This window comes from Cardiocondyla obscurior, linkage group LG18 (assembly GCF_019399895.1).
Source record: "Cardiocondyla obscurior isolate alpha-2009 linkage group LG18, Cobs3.1, whole genome shotgun sequence".
Classification (NCBI taxonomy): domain Eukaryota; kingdom Metazoa; phylum Arthropoda; class Insecta; order Hymenoptera; family Formicidae; genus Cardiocondyla; species Cardiocondyla obscurior.
In genome coordinates this window covers 474,458-495,684 of record NC_091881.1, presented here as the reverse complement: position 1 = coordinate 495,684, position 21,227 = coordinate 474,458, and the positions used below count along the sequence as shown (strand labels likewise).

General features: G+C 38.8%; 2 protein-coding genes across 16 annotated transcripts in view; one reads left to right on the top strand and one right to left on the bottom strand.

Annotated features, from left to right (window-relative positions):
* Positions 1–21,227, top strand: part of LOC139109532 (uncharacterized) — a 174,378-nt gene that overhangs the window by 115,619 nt on the left and 37,532 nt on the right. The window lies entirely within an intron of this gene.
* On the bottom strand, positions 15,751–19,494 carry LOC139109542 (uncharacterized). Its single transcript, XM_070668670.1, has 4 exons — positions 19,118–19,494; positions 18,086–18,191; positions 16,704–16,912; positions 15,751–16,505 (listed from the first exon to the last, which is right to left on the bottom strand). The coding sequence occupies exons 1-4, from the start codon at positions 19,289–19,291 to the stop codon at positions 15,834–15,836; spliced, it is 1,161 nt and encodes a 386-aa protein (XP_070524771.1). The 5' UTR covers positions 19,292–19,494; the 3' UTR covers positions 15,751–15,833.

The following is a 21,227-nucleotide window of genomic DNA, read 5'->3' as shown; positions in this document are numbered from 1 at the left end:
CTCGTTACGTCGCCGCGTCTTTGGTGTCATGGTATGTCGGGCAACCTCGCGACGAGATTTAGATCCAGATAAGATGCAAATATTGAGTCTAAATACCTTCTGCATTTTTTTTACTCCTTTTTTTTTTTTCTTTCCTCGTGCTTAATTAATCTTCTGCTAACTGTGCTTGTTTGTAAGTCGGGCAGATTCGCGCCCGTTGATTTGCACGACATGAGCTATATGGATACGTTTCTCGTGCGCGTTTTATGTAATGTAGGTACACTCGACGGTGCGCGTACAGCGAATAGTGTCTTAGAAAAAAAAAAAAAAAACGGCCGAGATTTTACTACCGATATAAATCGCCGTCTGCACCGTTATTTCTCGTTGATGCGCCGTGACGATGTGCTCTCGACTATGCGCACTTAATGATTTCCTAATTACTCCATAGCACACCTGCTTGATCTCAAAACGCCGATCCTTACGTCAGAAAATCGAACGCAAGCGACTTTTACATTAAAATCAGTATACGTACATGTTAATATTTTATCGCGGCGGGAAAAGCAGCTATGTTAATGCAACACCGAGCGCAGCTTGGAGGAACTTTCTGTTTTACCTTGATTGCAAACGGAACAACTGGATGCGGAGCCGTGAAACGGTAATGTTAACGGAACTGAGAAACGCGGGAGTGCAAAACGACGTAATAGACGACGGGTACTAACTTCCGATATTGAAAGGATCTGCATATTCCGCCGCAAACATTTAGATTCAAAATAATAATTGAGACCTGTCACGCTTGAATAATTATGTTTGACTAATTGCGTTAGAAACTCGAAGTTAGATGAAATTGAAAGTTGAAGTAGATGGTACGGTCAAGTGCTATTATGAGCCTTCATCTCGAACCGCTAGATATTATAACGAATTTTTGTAATAGTTATCGGGGTTTATCTTGCTGCTGACAGGAATATTAATAACGCGCTTGATAAAACGGTAATTACTTGATAGCGTAATTATACGTAATTATTATTCGAAATTATTTTGACATAATTCAATAGCTTTATTGAAAATTATATAAAATTGGTAATAATTTTAGTGAAAAATTTGATACCATTATTTATTGAAATTTTTAACGCACGTATTACATCTTTGTTAATATATTATATTTCGGACTTACGATCGATTTGTAAAATCTTTCGTATTTCTTTTTTTTCTCTCTCTTTCTCTCTCTTTCTCTGATCTCTTTGTGTTATTGCTTCTGGTACTTGTTACAACGGTGTCCATTCTCATCTCACAGTCATTAATGCAACCGTTCACTTTGTCATAAGGGTATCTCGTATAGAATGTAGATTGCCAAGTTACTTTGTGATACTGCCGTGACTAAACAATTTACGATCAACAGCAAAGCTACCAAAGCAAAAATTAAAATGCAATACCCTGAACACCCTGACATTAAAACGAATGTACTTTGCATGGATCGCGTCAATCTTCTATCGGATCGATGTCCAGTGTATTAAAAGTTCTCTTTTATAAAACGGGAAAGAAAAAAAAACGAAATTGCTTGCATAAAACACAGATAATTAGTAACAAAAAAAAGAAAAAAGATAATCTGTATAAAAAAAATTATACGTACAAATACGAGCATTAGCGAATTTAATTTGTATTAAAATCTTTATCTAATTTCATAAATAATTACCGAATTATTTTATGCGTTCTACTTATCGTTATCTAGTTTTCTCAGAGTAGCACTTTCGTAAGAAATTCACAAAATCGCACGGATATCGCGAATGGACATTCCTCGGGCAGAAAAAAAAATTTTAAACCACCACGCGATTTACACATTAAGTTCAATGTTCCTTTTGAGCGCGAAATTTCCGGTATCGCGAGGCGATCGGCGCGAGACTTACCCAGAGATAATAATCACCGTCGAACTCGGCACTATGGAAAGAGGTAGATCCTCACGGTCTCGAAACGGAAAGGTAACTGTCCGCTCGTTGAGCTCGTGGATCTGGTAAGGAGGTGTATGCACCTCTCCTACCCGGGTGTTTGATACACCTTTTGCCTCGTGAACGTTTTACCGCGCTCTTCCCCATACGTATCGCCGCGCGTATCGTAAAAAACTACTCTCACGTGTACACACCGAGGCATCGCCAGCATCGAATTTATTTGACCGCTCATTCTGCACGCGAAATAGCTTAACAAAAGCGCAGACAATGCCTTTCACAGTAGGTTATTTTTTTCTTAAAAAAAAGAAAAAAAGAAAAAAGAAAAAAAATAAATTAAAATTTATTTTTATATATCTGTTCGAACGTAATGGGTATAAAATATGTTTTTCATGTAATAGAAATGTACAGTTTAATTTAACGTTTATTGGAATGCAGGAATTAATTTTACACCTTGTTAGAACAAACTGTCTTTACGTTCTCTTTTATGTAAGTCTTTTATATAAAGTTGTTTTTTTTTTTTACACTCTTGTGTTTGACAATGTTGTAATATTAGTAGAGATCTTAATAAATATCTAGAAAGTAGTAGGGCAGAGGCGATAAATCGCGCGATCCAAAAAATGTCTGAGAATGAGTTAGCGGGTAAACTCGCTCGAGCGTTCGATTTAGAACGGCGAACGGCATCTCGTGGATGATTGTCGCTCGCGATCGTCCTTGAAGAAAAATGTCGAGGATTCTGCAATTTGTAACAATTTCTCACGATGTTATTTGGCGATATGAAATATTCATAGCTCTTCTGCCGTGTGGAAGATGATAGATTGCGTGCGGATAAATGCAGTAATTATTGAGTAAAAGTGAACTACTTTAGCTTCAAATCCAGCGCCGAGATCGCGATACTCTTTAAATGACGTTGAATTTTTTTTTTTTTATTTTCCCGCGATTACCGAACGACGTGTGATTTCATGCTTATTAAATCTTAATTAATTACGTTATTACCCGTTTAATGTAACATCCAATACCCTCGTTCTGCTTCATAAACGTCAATCAGAAGCTCGAGATAGGCATTGGTTCATTTGGCCTTCGGGCTAAATGCCGAAGTTGCTCTGATGCAACGAGTATTTATGCAGGTGTAACACGATGTAGTGTAACAGTTTACTATTAGTTACAGGTTTTATTTCGGTAATACAATCGGAATCATTATGCTTTAATAATCACTAGCCTTTTCAACAGAATACTTCGTTTCTGATATTTAGTTCTTTATTAACTTTACGTGAATCCGATCGATAACTTACGAATAAGATATTGTGTTGAAGCTTTGCATTGCGCAATTGCTGTATAAAAAAAATATATATATATATGCATGGCATTTAGAATTTCTCTCTGTGTAAATATTAAAAAAATAATCCGCCAACCGGAAAGAACGTTAAATAAGACGCACGTTCGTGATTTAATAGTAATTGGTGGAATCTCGAGTTACATATATTTCTCTCTCGTTTCACTCGAAACGCTTTCACAAGTTTAACCCGCGATTAGTTTTCAAATCATATATCAATTTTTTTTTCGTTTTGTATCACTCTGAGAGAAATTTTAAAGGCATCAAAAATCTCACAAATAATTGTGGGAAAATTTTATTATTAATTGGTATTGTTAACATTTGAATCAGCTGAACGTATTAAACATTCACGCGCAGGTTACATTTGCATTACGTTACGTTTACGAAATTTCACTTCCGCGAAAGATATACGTTTCGTAAACGTTGCTTCGAATATAAAGTATCTTGAAAGAATAGTCTTTGTTTTTGAAAATGTTTCAGAAAGAAATCTGATAAATATTTCGAAAGTGGAGTAACTAAATGACTTAAGAATTCACTTTCTTCTGTTGTAATTTTATTTTGTTTTTTTTTTTTATAACGTAATCATTACACAAAATTGTTATTTTAATGCGTGAAATTCCAATTTTTCTTTGAGTACTTCACTTTTTAAAATTGTACTAAGAAAAATATAAGGATATACGTATGTTAAAAGAAAAGAAAGAGAAAATGTCTATAAATAATAAGGAGGAGACATTAAATATGAGTCAAGAAGTATTCAATTGCTTAACTGTATTAGCAAAATACAGATTATAGGTTTTATTACGTACATATATGCCATTACTTCGATGTATTGAAAAACATTTAATATCCAGCTGTAAGTAGTCGTAAATGTGACAGTCATAAGAAATAACGGCTGCGCCATATTTGCTTCAATGTGTCGAACAAAGTAGCTTTAAAATTGTCACAAGTTTTACTACACGCATATCTTTCGCAAGTCGATATAATTATCATTTCTACATTTAATAAGCAAAAAAGATGCAAGGCCAGAGAAATTGATTTCAGGAAAGAGTTACAAAAGAATTGGAATGACGCCGGTGTGTGCTTTCGAAATAAATTATTATGTAAAGCCGGTGGATTTCTTACGTTTACTATTTCAGTTGGCTTCAAATATAATATTAGATGAACCAGGTGTGCCTTTAACGTTTGAGTTTAAGATAAATTGAGACGTTACGCAGTTACATCCGAGTACGCGCGCATTAAAATGAAGAGGCGCCGTGTAAGCGACTTTTTCGGTTACGTATACGTTCGTAATCTCGAGGAGACACCGTTTCTCCTCGCTTTTACTTTCTCTGGTATTTAGGTATAATGCGTGGTGCGTGATCGTTAAATCTGATCGGGATGAGATCGTGCTCTGCAATAACAGGCCGCGTGCGACCGCGCATTTCAATCGGAGAGATAATAACGCGCCGATAGGGCCGCTGACACTGGATAGTTTATTGAATTCCGACGAGAAGTGACGTCGGTCGATACGCATATTATGTCCGTTTCATCGAGGTCTGGTGGGTTTATTTCCATATTCGCAAATCGATCGGCGGAAACCATTACAGCGCCTGTTTGCGATTTCGCGACGCGCCTGTACGTTCTTGCGAAATTAAAAGGCGACTTGCCACCGCGACTAACTGGAAATGGGCCGCATAATCGAAGATGACAGCGGTTACGTATCGCAATTTGCATACATCGATCAGTGTAATGAACTCGGATTATCTCGTTGGTTGACCGAAAGTTAATCCTTCCTCGGTGAATATTGACAGAATTTTTATTTCGCGATCTCTAAGGCGCTTGCACGTGAAAAAAACTTGTGTGACATCTCTGAGACTTTTTTTTTCTGAACACATCGCGCGATTAAATTAAAAATAGAGAAAAAATAAAAAAATTAATTTATTATTCATGAAGTATAAAATACGATATAATTACTTGATAATTAATTAGAGTACATTATGTCCGTGATTACCGTTTCACTCGGCTTCAGTAAAATTCGTCTTAGAATTAGTCGCTGAAGGAAAACGGGCAGATCTAGACTGACTGCGAACGCGATTAAATGTCAGGAATCCAGTTCACTTGACAAAGGTAGTCTCGAAGGTGGTGAACGTGTCGTCACCGCATGTCGCGTCGCGGCGCGACCGCAATCCTTTTTTTTTTTTTTTTTTCCTTCTCGGTGCTCTCCTCCGCTGTATAGAAAGTGCGCACGAACGTCGGTGCGTGTGGTGCACAACGCGAGGGAAAACGGCAGGCTCGTTAAAACGACGTTGCGACTTGCGAAATCTCGGATTCGGATCTGCGAGCGTCTGGCTCGCGGCGACCAAAGATATGTGGCCCGCGGCTATTAAAAGTCAAATCCGTTCGAAGACGAAATACTTCCTTTCCAGATTGTAATAGATCTACCGGAACTACCGTACGAAATCGATTGTCAAAACCAGAACCTGGAAAGTGTACGAAAGTCGTCCTCGAATAAAGTACTCCTTTCTCCTCGAGCGTCACTTATGCGCGCTGCTTTTGACGTAATAAATGTAGAAAAAAAGATATTTTCATTACGACACGGAAGGGACAATCGTCAATCATCGCTTAATAGCTCGAAACGACGAGTTGCATAACTTTGAATTTTGTTGTTCGACGCGCTCGCTGTTGGCGACGAATTGCAGTGACGTTGATATCGCGAGTAACGTCTTAAAAAGAATGCGCATCTTGTCTGGTGAATCTTTGGTCAGATAAATTAAAAAAAAAAAAAAAAAATGATAACGATAATAAAAATAAATGAGAGAAATAATGTAGTCTTGATAATAATTAGAAGTCTTAAACGAGCGATTTTAATGGAGGCATTACGGAACAAGGAAGTCGTAATCGTGTTTTTTTTTTTTTATATATATATCTTTCGTCGCAATTTTTTTTTCTTTTTTCTTTCTTTCTTTTTCGTGCACGAAAGTTCGTTTAACCAGTGACACCCGGCCGTTAATAATTGACGCGAGTCATATATCCCACGTTATGACATCCTGCTGGGCTACGTGTCGTGTGACCGGTGCCATGTATCCGCATCATCGGGTTTCAAAACCGGATTCAGACACTGCACATTGTGGCCAACAAAAGGCGGTCCTTTCTCTCTTTCTTTTCTGAGATTGTCGATCGCGTTACGTAAATTTTGCGGCGTATATATATATATATATAGGTCCTTTTTCGCCGGGGACGGCGCCAAAGAATCGATATTTATTTATCTGGCTGGTTTCTTGGTAATTCTATTTGCTCGCGGTGCATTAGGAGAAGGCATAGGAGTAGAATCGAGCATTAAGGCGAATTATGAGTCATCGGGTTCCATTAGAGTTATTTACATCATTCGAGGATGGTAATGAGGAGAAAACTAAAATTGGAGTAAACGCGCTCGCCCAATGTGGTACTTCCCACGAAACTGAACGATTGCGTTTGCGGTCAACCGTTCTGACCCTGCTTCCCGGGGAAACGCTGATGGACCTGGAGCTAGATCACCGAGGATCTAATTGGTCTCAACTTGAACCGCGACCGGCTAGCTGCGCTAGATTGATCGATTCCGCGGTTTTATTTTAATGTATATCATATTTATTCCATTAGGTTATTATAAATAAATAATTATTTATCGCATCACGATCGACGGTATAAAACCAAGATTATCATTAAAAAAAAAATAGATTATAGGTCTGAAAAAAAATATTAGATTTGAATAAATGATGCGTATTTTAATTACTTTGTCATCGTTCCTGCAGATACAAAAATTGTAATTTAGATGCTCGTGTCGCAACGACATATGTAAACAGCGTAGGATGTACGCGATCTGACGTACATTTACATTTTAAATGCGTATGCATTTTCTTGACATACTTTCTGCATGAAGTACCGCGATGAAACTCGCGTTAACACTTTGATAATGAACTCGATGTAATTTACTTCTGATGCATTCGTATATATTTATTTCAAATTATTGCGCCATGGTATTTATAACATTAGGTCAGTATTCGCGTGTTACTTACCGCCGGACGCGTGCAAGCATCGATATTAAGTAGTCACGCAATTTTTTTTTATTCCCGTTCTTATTTTAACGTAAGGCTAATTAATTACAAATATCTTTTTTTAAAAATACTCTTTGCTTAAATAACATCTCATTACTCTCGCAACGTAATTAAATTCTTTGTAGGAGGAAACTTCGTTAATTTTAGCCGAATCACAGCTATCTGGCTTAATTATCTTCTAATATTAATTTTTCTTATAACTTTACTTAGTCCGACGTTGACGTTTTAAATAATAACGTTAAAATACCTTGAGAATATAAATTTTAATAGAAGATATCAAATTTATTAGTTTTTTTTCTTTTATTATTATTATTTTTTTTATGATAAAACGATGATCGAACGACAACGTTCGGTGCATTAGTTATCTAATTTCGACGATCGTTTCACCAATTTGCGGAATCCAATGTAAATTGAAGCAAGCCTCAAGTTCATTATGCAATTCGCGGCGAGGTAGTAATAATTGCCTGACACAAGAAACCTGGTTTGTGATTCTATCTTGCTTACCTGTAATGATTACCTGACGTAGATGGACAAGTCTAAACTAGTCTCGTTTGCTGTCCTTACCTGTCCGCGAGATATTACACCGATTTCTTTTCATGGTGTATACACCATGACGAAACTCGCGCCGGTCCCATTGAACCGCACCCAAGAAGATAATCGATCAAACTTCTTTGCGCGCTTTGTAGATAATAAAATGTTGCTTCGCAGTTTCGCAAGCAGGCTTTAATTCACTTTCCCTCGGAGCTTTATTTATCGCGTCGTGCAATGATGGAAATTAAAGGAGCACGAAGAAATAATAACGTTTAATTTTTCACAATTTTTTCCGAGGAAGGAAAATAAATCAGGGAAAATAAAACAATTTTTTTTTTAACGAAAAAAGAGGCTGTAATTGCTGCGAGAAATAATATACTTACAATTATACGTGTTATGTAATATGTATTATTTTACAAATGTTATATTTGTAATAACGAAATTACGGTAGAGCACGATGGTGAAGTCGAGAAGGGGAATATCCTTGCACTTGATATTCATGCGTCGTGAACACATACGTACGTGCATAACGTGCACTTTGTAAACAGCCGGTGAACGAGGTCGTACAAATCGCTGGCACGTAGAAATTCGAGATTTTTGATTGGCCTCCTAATTATGTGTACCTTTTCCCATTACAAACTGCCGATTTCTCTAACGAACGCCGACACGCAACGTTGATTCTCCCAGGCCAGTGGCTAATCACGGAATTAACATTATTTCCTGCTTGATCAGTAAATTACAATCTTACGTTCGATGGAGTATTTAAATAAATCTTTCTCTGTAATCGAGCTTATATTACGGATTTACGTAGTCTTTCTATTTTATTTAAACTTTTTATTATTTTTCGGGAAAAGAGTTTATTTTTGGAATACGAGAAACGATTCTTTGAGTATCTATGTCTGAAGATTTCCTTCGCTTTATTAGCGCATTTACATGAATTACAAGAAAGAAAGTTCGCCCATGGTTTTTTACATAAGCATATATTTCCGTCTGAATAAAAGTGAAGGAAAATTTCGTTCGTAAGACAAAAATTACTTTCAGGAAGAGTTTGCGCTTCTTACCACGTGGAAAATTTCTGCGATATTGAAAATGCCGTGGCGCATTATTGAAAAAATTAAAATATTGCTGAAGTAATATTATTTTTGTCTGGTACGTTTAAAGATTACGCCACTTTTGTAGTTTGCTTATCCACAATTTAGAATCCATGAGAAACGTAAAAATGTAATTTTTTTTATACATATATTCTCTTCTCTTATTAATTTCGTATCAATTGTACGGAAGTAGAAGTTACTACCTTTCGATTATACATATGTAACAAAGTAATTTCAGACGCCTTTCACTTCGCCCCAAAAAACGACCTTCGAGAAACTCGCTTCGCGAATGAAAAGTGTAAACTTATCGCGCCACATGCAAAGTCGGCCGAACTTGACGCGCCGTTATCTATATCTTCAGTCTTAAGCTTAACACGCTGCGTTGTTAGTTACCGGAAGCCCGATCGTAGATACCCAGCCGGGAAGAAAGTCTCTATTAGGTACGGAACGCACTCGTATCTCCCTATCTGCAAGCAGCGGAAACTCGCCGCGTGTAGTCGCGGGAAATGCATTGGGTGTTGCGAGAAAAATGCAGATCACCGCCTGCTCTTGTCCTCGCTCTCACCTGCGGCGTTTGTCCGCCGCGAACGTTCCTCTCTTTCTCTATCGAAGGCCGGAAGAATCCGACACGCGCGGCGAAAGGAGGATAGCCTCCTCGGGAAAACGAAAGTTGATCCACGCGTGTAATTACGCGCGCAGATACGCGCCCGTATGTCCAAGAGCATCATCACGTGAATCCTCGAAAGATTTATGAGACACGAGATCGACATATACGGGCGACGCTTTATTATTATTATTTTTTTTTTTTTGTTACGAACGATAGATTATTAATCTAACAAAATATTCATAATTGCGAGCAATTAGTTTATTTCAATCTGCTCAGTTTCATTCATTTTTTTTGCATGGAAAAAATGTGAAAAAAAAAAATATACGACGCAATCGACACCGACAGTTTCCAACCATAAATGTCAGCAACGTTTACTTTGTCGTGCGATTACTCCCGGCGTAATTGTCGTGTGAGCAGAGTGTCATTTATTGTCGTCGATTTGTAATTATCGCCCGATTATTTATCGCCTTTGCAGTCGGGATCTGATAGCTGGAATTTACGGAACGTCAAGTTTTTTTTTATAGCGCAGTGCCTCGAACCGTCGGGGGGGGGTCTTTTTTTCATTAGTCGTAGATGCGACGTCGTTAAAAATTGTATTAATAATAGTCCGAAAATGAAATGTGTTACGTTCGTCGACCGTATAAACGTACGATCGCTGCACGGCGAGCGCGGTTCGGAACGGCAAACCCGCCGCTTCGTGAAGAATGCGGACAATTTTATTAAACGCCACAAACACGCGAACGCCACGCTGGCGATTCGCGTGGCAATTAAAAAACTGAATTGAAAAATTCCCTTTGTTATTGCACGAGAAATGCTGCAGCCCTACGTTGTAAGTGGCATAGAGCTCGCGCGCGCCTCCGTTATTACAATTGGACTTCTGTAATTCCGCGCAGATAGAACCGTTAATTATCAGACCCGCTCGAATAAACTGTTGCATCATTATGAGCTTTTACAAATTACGTTTCATCATTTTAAATGCTTCTCCAACGAAATGTATTCATTTGCTGAGTTTGCACGCGCGATACTTTTTACCAACGTAGCTGACTAATAAATAAAAGGGCTGATATGGAAATAAATCAAAGCGGCCTGCGCGGAATTTAATATGATTATAATTAAATTACGGTTCCAATAAAGAACAGTAGTTATTTAGATCGATATATGTCTCTGTAACGAGATACTTTTGACTACTAAAATTAAATCGAGGCACATTTGGAAAGTTTCATGATAATTACGAAATTTTCGTCGTCTTCGTTTTTTTTTTTTTTTTTAATTATATTATTCACTTATGCTTTTGTATTTTATTTTTTTATTTTTCTTTGTGCTAGTGTTTAAAATACAAACCATATGATTTGTATCTGCCTTGTATCGCTGACATTTCGGTTTGATAATTTATTTGTACGCGTACGACGATTAGCTGTAACCTATAACGTTGATGTAATCGTAATTGGCACCTCGTATACGGCATACTAATCGTGATCGACAAAAAAAAAAAAAAAATACTTGATCGTACTTCTCGCAGTGTACAATTAACACGTAAAGATTTATGGAGAATGAAAGTCAACGGCACGAACATTCCGATACAAATTAGCAATGATCAGATTTTAATTGCAACTGATCGACAGCGTTATTCGTCAGACTCAAACTATTTCTTTCGATTGCCCAACATTGTTAACGGCAGCTCGGGGCGATTTACGTTTGTACGCCGCGGTTATCACTTGCTTACTCTATAGGATATCTGTGCGAATTATGTCAATTTAATAACATTCTGGTCCTCTGCCAGTTCTCGTTCATTTAAAATTGATAACGAGATTATTTTGGCATAATATATATTAAAATTTTTTTTTTCTGTAAGTAAATTTAGTCTTTTGATAAAAGCCAGATGTGTTTACTATAAAATAATCTAGATTATTTTTTAAATTTTAGTTCTGATATATTTCGACGGTAATGATTTTAACGTAATTAAATTTGAATTTATTTCTTTACGCGAAAATTTATTTTTGACGAAAAATAATATGTGATGAAACTGGTATATGTAATAGTAAGGCGCAATGCAATCCTGCGGGAATTACGTGACGTTAAAAAGCACGCAACGTTATAGCCATTGAAACGGCAGGAGAGCCCATTACCGCGATTTGGTACATGATAGGAGTGATATTTTGGTGAAAGTAAAACCGTAATCCGGCGTGAAAAGGCTTGGAGAGAAAAAGAGAGATAAAACCCTCCCCCGCGTGAATACAATACATATAAAGAATAAAACATCTATCGCAATATATCGTACAGCTGATTTGCGCAAATCATGAAAGTTAGAAAACAGGAAAAACTTACGAAAACGTGACGTAGCATGAATCACAGCGTGTCTAATTTTAATTATTTAACAAATAATAATTTCCATAAAATGTGCCATTGTGTATAGAAGATTTAGACGCGAGCGCAAGGTTTCTCAATTTCTCAAATAACACTTTACCTTGTCATACTTTTTTTTTTTTTTTTTTTTTTTTTTGAAATAAGGAATAAAAAAGATCGCGAAAATGATACCAGCAAACTTACGTAGACTTTCGTGCCAATCTCGTGCTGAATATTATCAAGTATGATCTACGTGGAAAAGCTGGCAGTTTCGAAATCTCTCGTCGAACCGTAGATCCGAAAGTAGTTCGACTTACTGTTTGTACGACTTAACGGGCGATGCAGATGAGTGGGTATAATGTACGCGATTTTTACATTATGTAACACAACACGCCCTCACCTGTGCATATTTTTACATTGCATGTACGCTTTACAATACGTTACTTCAAACAGAGAGAACGGTTGCAATGTCGTGTGAGTCGTGTAACAAAAAGAGATATATTTTACATAATCGCTTGACAGCGCTGCTCGTGTTTCTTTTTTTTTCGGGACACCGTAGAAATAGAGAAATTAAGTTTCACTTATTATTTCCTCGAATGTCACGCGATATCTTGCAATTAATGCACGTGGCATATAATACTGCAATAGTACAAATTTAAAATGAGAAATTGACCGAGTGAGAAATAATCTCGAGAGCTTATTTTTTTTTTAAATTTTATTTGCAAACTTTGAATAATAATTTTCAAAAATATTTCGTCTTGAGTCAGGTATTTATTTCTAATATGTATATCTATAGCGTTAGTGCGCTACGTTGCTCGTGGACGGATTAAAAGAGTTTTGACGCAGCGTGCGCTTGAATTAATAGCGGCGCTCATTAATAGTTTGAACAATAGCCAAATCCTCTTGTTTAATTGACTACTAAAGCACGCTCGCGATTAATGCGCTGCATTATTTAAACGAAGCTGTGGTCAGTTTGCTTAATGATTAGTACGTTAATAAATATTTCCTGGTTGCATAAATAATTGTCGGCCAAGCTGTATAATTTTTAGGGACATTGGTTTTCGCGTGCGCTTCCCGAAAATGTTGTCGCGGCTCTCCGAACAAATCGCAAAGCGAATACGTTCTCTCGTATGGATGATTACGGCTTATTATAATTACATGATTCGCGCTCTTTATTTGTCGATGCAATTACAACCGCGTTATTATTGTAATCTACTTAAAAATTAATGCGTCTACCAATAAACCGGGGACACAATTATCTTATCGAACATACAAATTGGCAATTGCCATTAAATTGAGAATCAACGTAATTGCCTCCTAGAGCGGAAATATTCGAGATAGCCGGGCGCAGTGTAGTAATGATGCGCATTAACGCTTTTGCTTTCATTCGCGCAGATAGATGTATCGAGAAAATGAGGAGTATGTAAATAGCTTGTGCGCATAATGAGTGCATTCGTCGCGAGTTGCCAACTGGCCAACGCATACGGTCACAATTAACGCGGTGACGCAAAATAATAATTGCCTTGGCAGACTCCGTTGTCTCGCGTGGCGAAAGTATCGAGAGGACAATGCATCGTTTTCCCTCCCTCCCTTCCGTTTTTTTTTTTTTCCCCCTATCTGATTCCGGCGCATCGCGAGACGTGATGCACTCTTTACGTAGCTTTTGCGAAAGAGGCCGCGCAAATGAGCAGGCTATCCGCGAACCGACGCCTCAAGTTCGCCAAATAAAGCACGACCGGAGGGAAAACGCATGGCAAGACACGCGTGGTTGATGTAACGCCGTTTATGCAATCCCGTTACCGAGCTATTTGGCATTGTGCGCGCTTTGCGATTTACGCCGACGGTATGACACAACGGCGGTTAGTACTATAATTAGATTAATTAGTAATTTGTAATTACGCACGCATGTGGGACCTTACGGCGGTAACTTGCACTTAGCGAAACGCGAAACGTCGCGCTTTGAAGGCATTTACGCGCGCGAGTAAAGGTAGAAGGTGGGAGCATCATATACGATGCGTTGTTATAGGAATATTTTACGAAGTGTCAGCCTCGTTTAAGTAGCATCTGCTGAGGCTTGATTAACGGGGTAATCTTCGGCTACCTTTAATAGAGCATTATAAAATATTATATGCGGCTTATAATCGTTCATCAAACACATCGCCGTAGGCGTTCTTCTGTCGCGTGCACGTTAGTGCATTAATTAGCGTGGACCGACTTAATGCGAACGTTCCAATTTTTTCCCTGTTATCGGCCTTGGTATACGAAAAAGCCTATCGTAGCCTTTGCGTCGCCGCTGCAAGGAGTAACGTCAGTTATTCGACAGCACGTTTTATTCGCCGGCGGCGATCCGGATTGCGAGACGCAAACGGAATTTCAACACGCGGTCCGCCAAGAGGAAAAGCGCTTTTAGAGCTGGATCCTCAGACACCGGCGCGTTCGCCGGCGTTATCAACGTCAGCGGAAAATCCGCATCCGTGAAACGTCAGTGTCGAAACTCCGTTTACAAAGAGACAACGGGCGACCAGTGGCGTAGCTGAAAATGGTTTTCGCGTAGTATTCGTTGAAGGCATTGACAAGAAAGCGCTTAAAATTGTATCGATAATTAAAAATCTCTTTAATATTCATATTTATCGGGCTGCTCCTTTTACTTTTATAAATAAATTATAAATATATTAATTTTATTTTTATATTATATTAGTTGGAAGAACTAAGGCTGCAGGCGACAAATAAGAGATACTACTTAAAGTATAAAATTCGATGCAATTTTCTAAAGCCATTTGCAAGAGAATGGAAAATCTACTCGCAGCGTAAATTTTTTTTTTTTTTTTATACAAAAGAGTTACGTTTAAATTTATACATTGCACTAATTCAGCGTTAATCAACAGTGGCTTTATACTAATTTTAAGATACTACAATACTGAGATAAGTCGCAATGAGGATTTCATGCAAATTTTATTGCTCCTACAACTGTTAAGACAATTTTTAAGCTCCCACTTGTAATGTGCCCTCTCGCTCCATTTGACTGTCTTCTCTTATTTGAAAGAAATTAGCTAATGAGCTCTTATTTTAAATTTTTTACCTCTTCGCTTTCATAATTTCGTTTGCTCTCGCGCATATGTATGTGGTAGCTACGCCTTTGACGTTCGACAATTTCGCCAAGCCGGAGTCGCGGTTTTCGAGGGACATTTCTCCTTCCCTCGCCGCGGTCGCGATTGCGTTCAAGGGAATTCTGCGAAACTAATTAACGCGCGACGTGGATCGATACGCGAAACGAGATCGTCGATTGCGGGCGGAGGTTTCCACTCGGGAGACTCGCGTGCGACCATAAATGTGTGGGGCTAGAGAAACCCCGAACTCATGCAATCACGAGGGTCGCGCGGTACTTGAATATCGCCGTGAAAATTAGTTTTATCCGTAAGTGTATTAATGATGATCAAAACTATTAGAACTACTTACACTTATTGCCTATTAGTGACTGTTTTAAAGTCGTTACGATGGCACTGATTAGCAAATATAAAAATGACGTAAAAAATGCAAATGTTTACTGAATAAAAAAAAAAAGCGTCTCCTACAAGAGTAATCAATGGCAATTAAGTATTTTAAAAAATGTAAAGTCGATTTTATCTGGAGCAGGTGCAATTGAAGACGGGAATGGAACGTGTCTTATCTAATTTTTCTTGACGAGATTCAAGAATTACATTTACAAAATAAAGAAAAAATAAAACAAAAAAATTTCTTTCCAGTTTTGTAAAGATTGTTACATGGTATAAAAATATTTTACGAAATCAAATATATTTAGCTTAAATTGTTTAAAAAAATTTTTTTTTAATTCAATTGCAGTTTTTAGTCTTTTAAAAAAATATCTTGTTTTTGACTCGACATCGTCCTTTCTCTGCGATCTTCAATTGCACATTTTTTTCGTTATCGCTCGTGGAAAATTTCTCAGAATTTTCCACATTGATCACCGACGTTTTTTATGATGGCGCCGCCGAACACTTTCACGGGTGTTCTGCTCCAGGAAACTAACATTAAGGGGCCACCTATGGGTGGACTACCCCTGCCCAGCTCGCAATGAACATAAGACAATTGCACTAATTGCAAACCTAAGGGGACGTTCAATAATTTTCCCAGCAAGTCTTTTACTCCGGCCTCGTTAACAGTATCGAAAGTGATTGCGTCGTCGAGAATTGACGATGTCTCTTCCTCTCGTGTGCCATTGATAATACTTGCTAGGGGTGGTGAGATTACAGAGTCCTCCTCCGTTTTCGCGTCGCTCGGTTGTGAAAGTCTACGGGACCAATTAGGGTTTAGCGCGAATAGTATCGAAACGAGCTTGTCGAGAACACGCGTTGCTCCAAGATCCAAATCGCGTCTCGATCTTCTCGTCTCGGTTTCCGCGTCGACGGGATCTTCGACCACATCGGCGGCTTCATTGGTCGACCGGAATAAAGGCCTTTGATGAAGGCCGCTATCGAGAGAATTGAACGCCGAGGCCAGGAGAAGATTGAATCCCAAAACCGAGCCCTCGATGCCCTCCTCGAGCCCCTTATCGAAGTCGGTATATTCTTGACCTAAGACGATATCACCGCCTTCCGCAATCACATGTCCGGTCCTCTGCAAGAAACGATTTTTTTATTAATAAAAATGCGCCGGGATGATTACACGAAGGGAAATTTATCTACGATAAAAATCGTATAATTTGACGTGAATAGATAATAGAAAAGTTTTTTATCTAATCGAGATGGCGAACTTTTTCGCACTTGAGTTCTACATTTTGAAGGTAAATCTCCGTAGCTGGATAATCGGATTTACCTCTTTCGAGCGACCTTGCGACACCAAATGTCCGTCGAGCCACAGAGCGTAACGACCGACCCGATTCTCCCAGCTTTGACATATGTGATACCAACGATGCTCGCGTATGCGAGCCGGCCTTCGGAATATCTCCACGCCGTCGATTTCCAGGTGAATGCTTCTTCCGCGCGACGATATCCAAGATCGAATCAAACGTTCTCGCTCGTTCCCTTTGACAACGAAAGAGGATTATGTTTGTGCACCGCTCCCTCAGTCAAGTTATAGAGATGTTTTACGAAGCTAGAATTTATGCAAGCCTGACATGCGCTCTACGCATTTTTCCCACCCGCTAGTACATATGTTTGTTTTATTACGTAAACAATTTTATCTCTTTTTTTTTTCTTTTTTTTTTTTTATTTGCACACCCAGCGTAAATATAATGTAAAAAAAGAAAGAGAAAAAAAATTGACTCGGAGATGCCTCCTGCAAAATCCTCGTTTTATTTATTCGAGCATGATTTATGGGGTATACTTTATGTAATTTATGTAATCCACGCCCATAAATATTACTTATAGGTACTACCGCGAGATTATCCGCTTTCTAATTACTTGCTATGTGTATTCGATTCTCCTAGACGACACGACATTGTTATACAAGGCGATTCAGAATGTAACGAGCTAATTAATCGTAAGTTACGTATTTTACAATGGGTGTATCAGCCCGCGGGCATTCCGTCATAAATATTCAAATTCTGGTTACGCCGTTATATTTCACATCGGGGAACAGTAAAATCCTGCTAGATTTCGTAATTTGCGCAATTAACGTTCCCGCGAGCGGGACCGATGTGCCGAGTCTCACACGTAAAAAGGATAATGCCACGGGGCAACGCGTTCGCTTAACATGCTACTAAACCGCAATGAGATAACTGCACGCGCGAGCGAAGAGACGAAGTGTTTTCCATAAACGAAGATACTTTCCGCGAATTCTGGCGCAATTACTTGGTGAATACTCGAGTGGATAATAAGCGCTGCGCCATGTAAAGCAGCTCTCATTACTATTTCCGAAACGACATAACTAGGTCAAAAATGGAGCCGGAGGTAAAATTAGGGTAGAGAGGGAAGTTAAGTACGTTTCTTATTCCTTAATTAAATATTATATCCGCTTGGATGTAGCTCAATTATTTAATGGATACCATTGGCCTCGACTAAATAGCATAAAAGGGAATTTTTATTTCGTACATATTGACCGTTCGCGAAATTTGTTTTTTAAGAACGGTCCTTTAATTGTCTCTACTTTTCAACCGCGGTGCAAACTGAGCTGAGAAGTAATTACAGTACAAGATAAAGTGACGAAAATTAATCGCGCGTAACATTAAGGCGCGATTTCACTAGCGGAATACTCACTTGAGTACGAAAAGATCGAGTGGGGATACGTGAGATCGGTCGACTTCACCCAAAGGCAGAATGTAAATTCGTGAATTTCCGGCACTGGCAATTCCCATTTGAGAAACTGAAAAGTGAAGATGATTAGGCAACAATATATTACACGTTAATTAGAGCGATGCTAACTATATGAGATACTCCAGATGATCCTCACTTTTTACGGTGATGGTTCTATAATTACATCTTTGATCTCTCGTAAAATAAATTTTTTAATACGTTCGCCAAACTTGTATTAAATTTCTAGGACAGGATCTCTCTTTTCAATTAAAAAAAAAAAAAAAAAAAAGAATCTTAAATTTTTAACGAACTTTATTTTAAAGAAAGGAAAAGAAAAAAAAATAATAATAAATTGGAATTTCTGAATTCTTTTAGCTTTACGAAACACAATCAAAGTTGATGAAAGTAGAGATGAATTTTTACCGAGGAAAATAATTTATTCCGAGTTAAGTTTAGCCGATAAATTTTTATATGCAAAAGAAAGTACAAGAAATTTAGAGCGCAGATGTAGAAATGGGTATGTAGACCACAATCGTCGTTTCTTCTGAATGATGAAAATTAAGCAACCGGTGTGAAACCGACTTTTTTTTTTTTTTCATGTGTTATGGAACTGCTCTCCTGCTCACGTAATCGATAGAAATCTCACGAGTTTCCATGCCTCGTTGAAATATGTGTATCTTTTATTTCCGACAACATGGCGATTTATCATTGTTTGTTCCCACCGTTTTGTTAGCTTTAGCACTCGCGATATATCTGGACACAAAGCGTTACTGAACATTTTGCGCGCAATATCTGTAGCCAATTTGACTAATCGTTTACTCAAACATTTTAGCGAATTAGAAACATTGAATCTTTGCACAAGCTCTATTTCGAAATAGTTTGAATTGCAAAAGATTAAACAAGAGTGTGTGTGCTTTTAAAGTAAATGTTAGAAAAAAAAAAAAAAAAAAAAGAGGAAATCTATTTCTATCGGATTACGTTCCACACGATTCTCACCTGAATATAACCCTTTTGTGTAAATTGAACACTGTGCATCGGCGTGCGCCGCCCAGCTCTCTTCTCGACGAGCTCGGCCGGTACTCTCGAAACCGCCGCGACGAGCAAGCCTAGAAAGATCAAGGACGCGGATGGAAAAATGCTAATTCCGAAGTTCGTCACGAATTTCTTCATTCTTATCTGATCATCGTCCTCGTTGCATCTAATTTCTTCAATCGCTTCGCGGCGAAAGTTTAGCGTTTGCTTTTTAACCAACCGCCGGCCGCTTCGTCTCGCTGTTCACCGAAATACTTATTCCCAAGGAAAAGATTTCTCTCTTTCTTTCTCTCTCTCTACCTTTTTCTCTTGGTTTGGTCTATCCTCCGTTTAATCTTATCCCGCGTCTATCTGATCGCGCTCACGAATCGAGAGAATTGTCCTCCGACGTTGTCCAGCGAACTCTTCTTGCCGGTATCTCTTTTTCAGCGGCTACGCGCGATGCCGCAAGACGCTTCGTTCTCTCGTCTATCCTCCCGGCAAAACTGCAGGAAACTACCTGGCATCTTCTCCCTCGTTCGCTGGCCTTACTCTCGCCGCTCGTCGATTTTTACTTCTTACTCGATCCTTCTGCTTCGCAAACTCTTTTTCGTGACTTATCTCACTTGTCACTCGCCAAGTGACATTTTCCGCGATCGGGACAACGAGACGACGGATTCTCCGTCTTTCGATAGCAGAGACGTGTCGTTAAGACTTTCTATACGTTTCCCTTTTTTTCCTCTTTTTATTTGCGTTTACCGACGAGAGCAAGAAACTAAACTCTTCGTCGTGTATATGTTTCTTTTTCCGGAACGCGGCGAGAAACTGGAAGATATCTAACTGCCGATTCCTCTTCGCGATACTGACGACTTTCGCGGCTAAAAGCACAAAACTCGCCGATCTTCTTTCTCTCAGCGTGCTATCGAAAACCTCGACACTCTCTTGGTCGTTACTTGATGATCTTTATAATTAAAAACACGCCGAGTGAAAATACTTTTCAACAGCCGCGGACTTCCTCTCGTATTTTCTGTAGATGTACAAAAGGTGAGTGGGAAAATATTTGTCTTCCTCTTCTTCATTCGACGTATGATTAACGCCCGCACAGGCTATTATTTTCCTTTCCCCTCGTTACTGCTGAGTTGTATCTTGTTTGCCACGAAGAAAGGTGTACGCGAGTTTCATACAATCGATCCTTTTCAGAAAGGAAAATTTTCAGGGTTTTTTTCTTTTTTTCTTTCTCTCAACTTTTTTAAAACGAGCTTCGAAAAATCACTTTCAATTAATTAAATTCTCGGTCGGTTTTCGTCCTTTCCGCGATATATGATCTCTTGCCTTTCCGGCTGATCGGCCCGGCGAGTGAGACGGCCAGCCGAACTCGTGGCAACGGTAAACAACGACTAAAAGCGAAATCGATGTGAATCGGCCGAGTGCGAGCGCGCGAGTAAGAAATCGGTAAGAGGGAGAGACTTTTCGTGGCGGCCGTGGGTTAAAGCCGCCCATTTCAGTCACCGAGTATGTCGAGCAATTTTCCTCCCAATACGAGCGTGAATAGACGGGAATAGAGATGAAGATGGGGGATCTCCGCCTGCGGATCGAACTCCCGGGTCGGGGAATTTCGAGAATGTGCTTGGCCACTTCTTCTTTCCCAGATGCGCGTCTGCATGGGACTTATATTTCGCCTTGTATTTACCACCGCGTATTTTACAATCGATTTCTGATACGGGCGGAGCAATGAAAACGAGGAAAAATTGCCAGCTCGACAGGAAGCTGCGAATAATGAAGAAATATGAAGAAATAATGATATGAAGAAATATACTTACAACTGAACACACTTCTTGCTCCCGAAACATTTCACTCCATTAAAGAAAGAACATTATGCGCTTTTATTGTACGCGTTATAATTTTTTTTTTCTATTTTTTAATGGTTTATTACACTCTTAACATGAATAGAGCATAAATCGCGACGGCGTTGAAGAATTTATTGACTACGTTTCGCCACTACTTCGACGCTATTTACAAGAGAAGTTTCATTTTATTAACCGTTTTAGAGCCTTATGCGGGATCGCTAATAGTATATTCCGCGCGTGTCATGCAG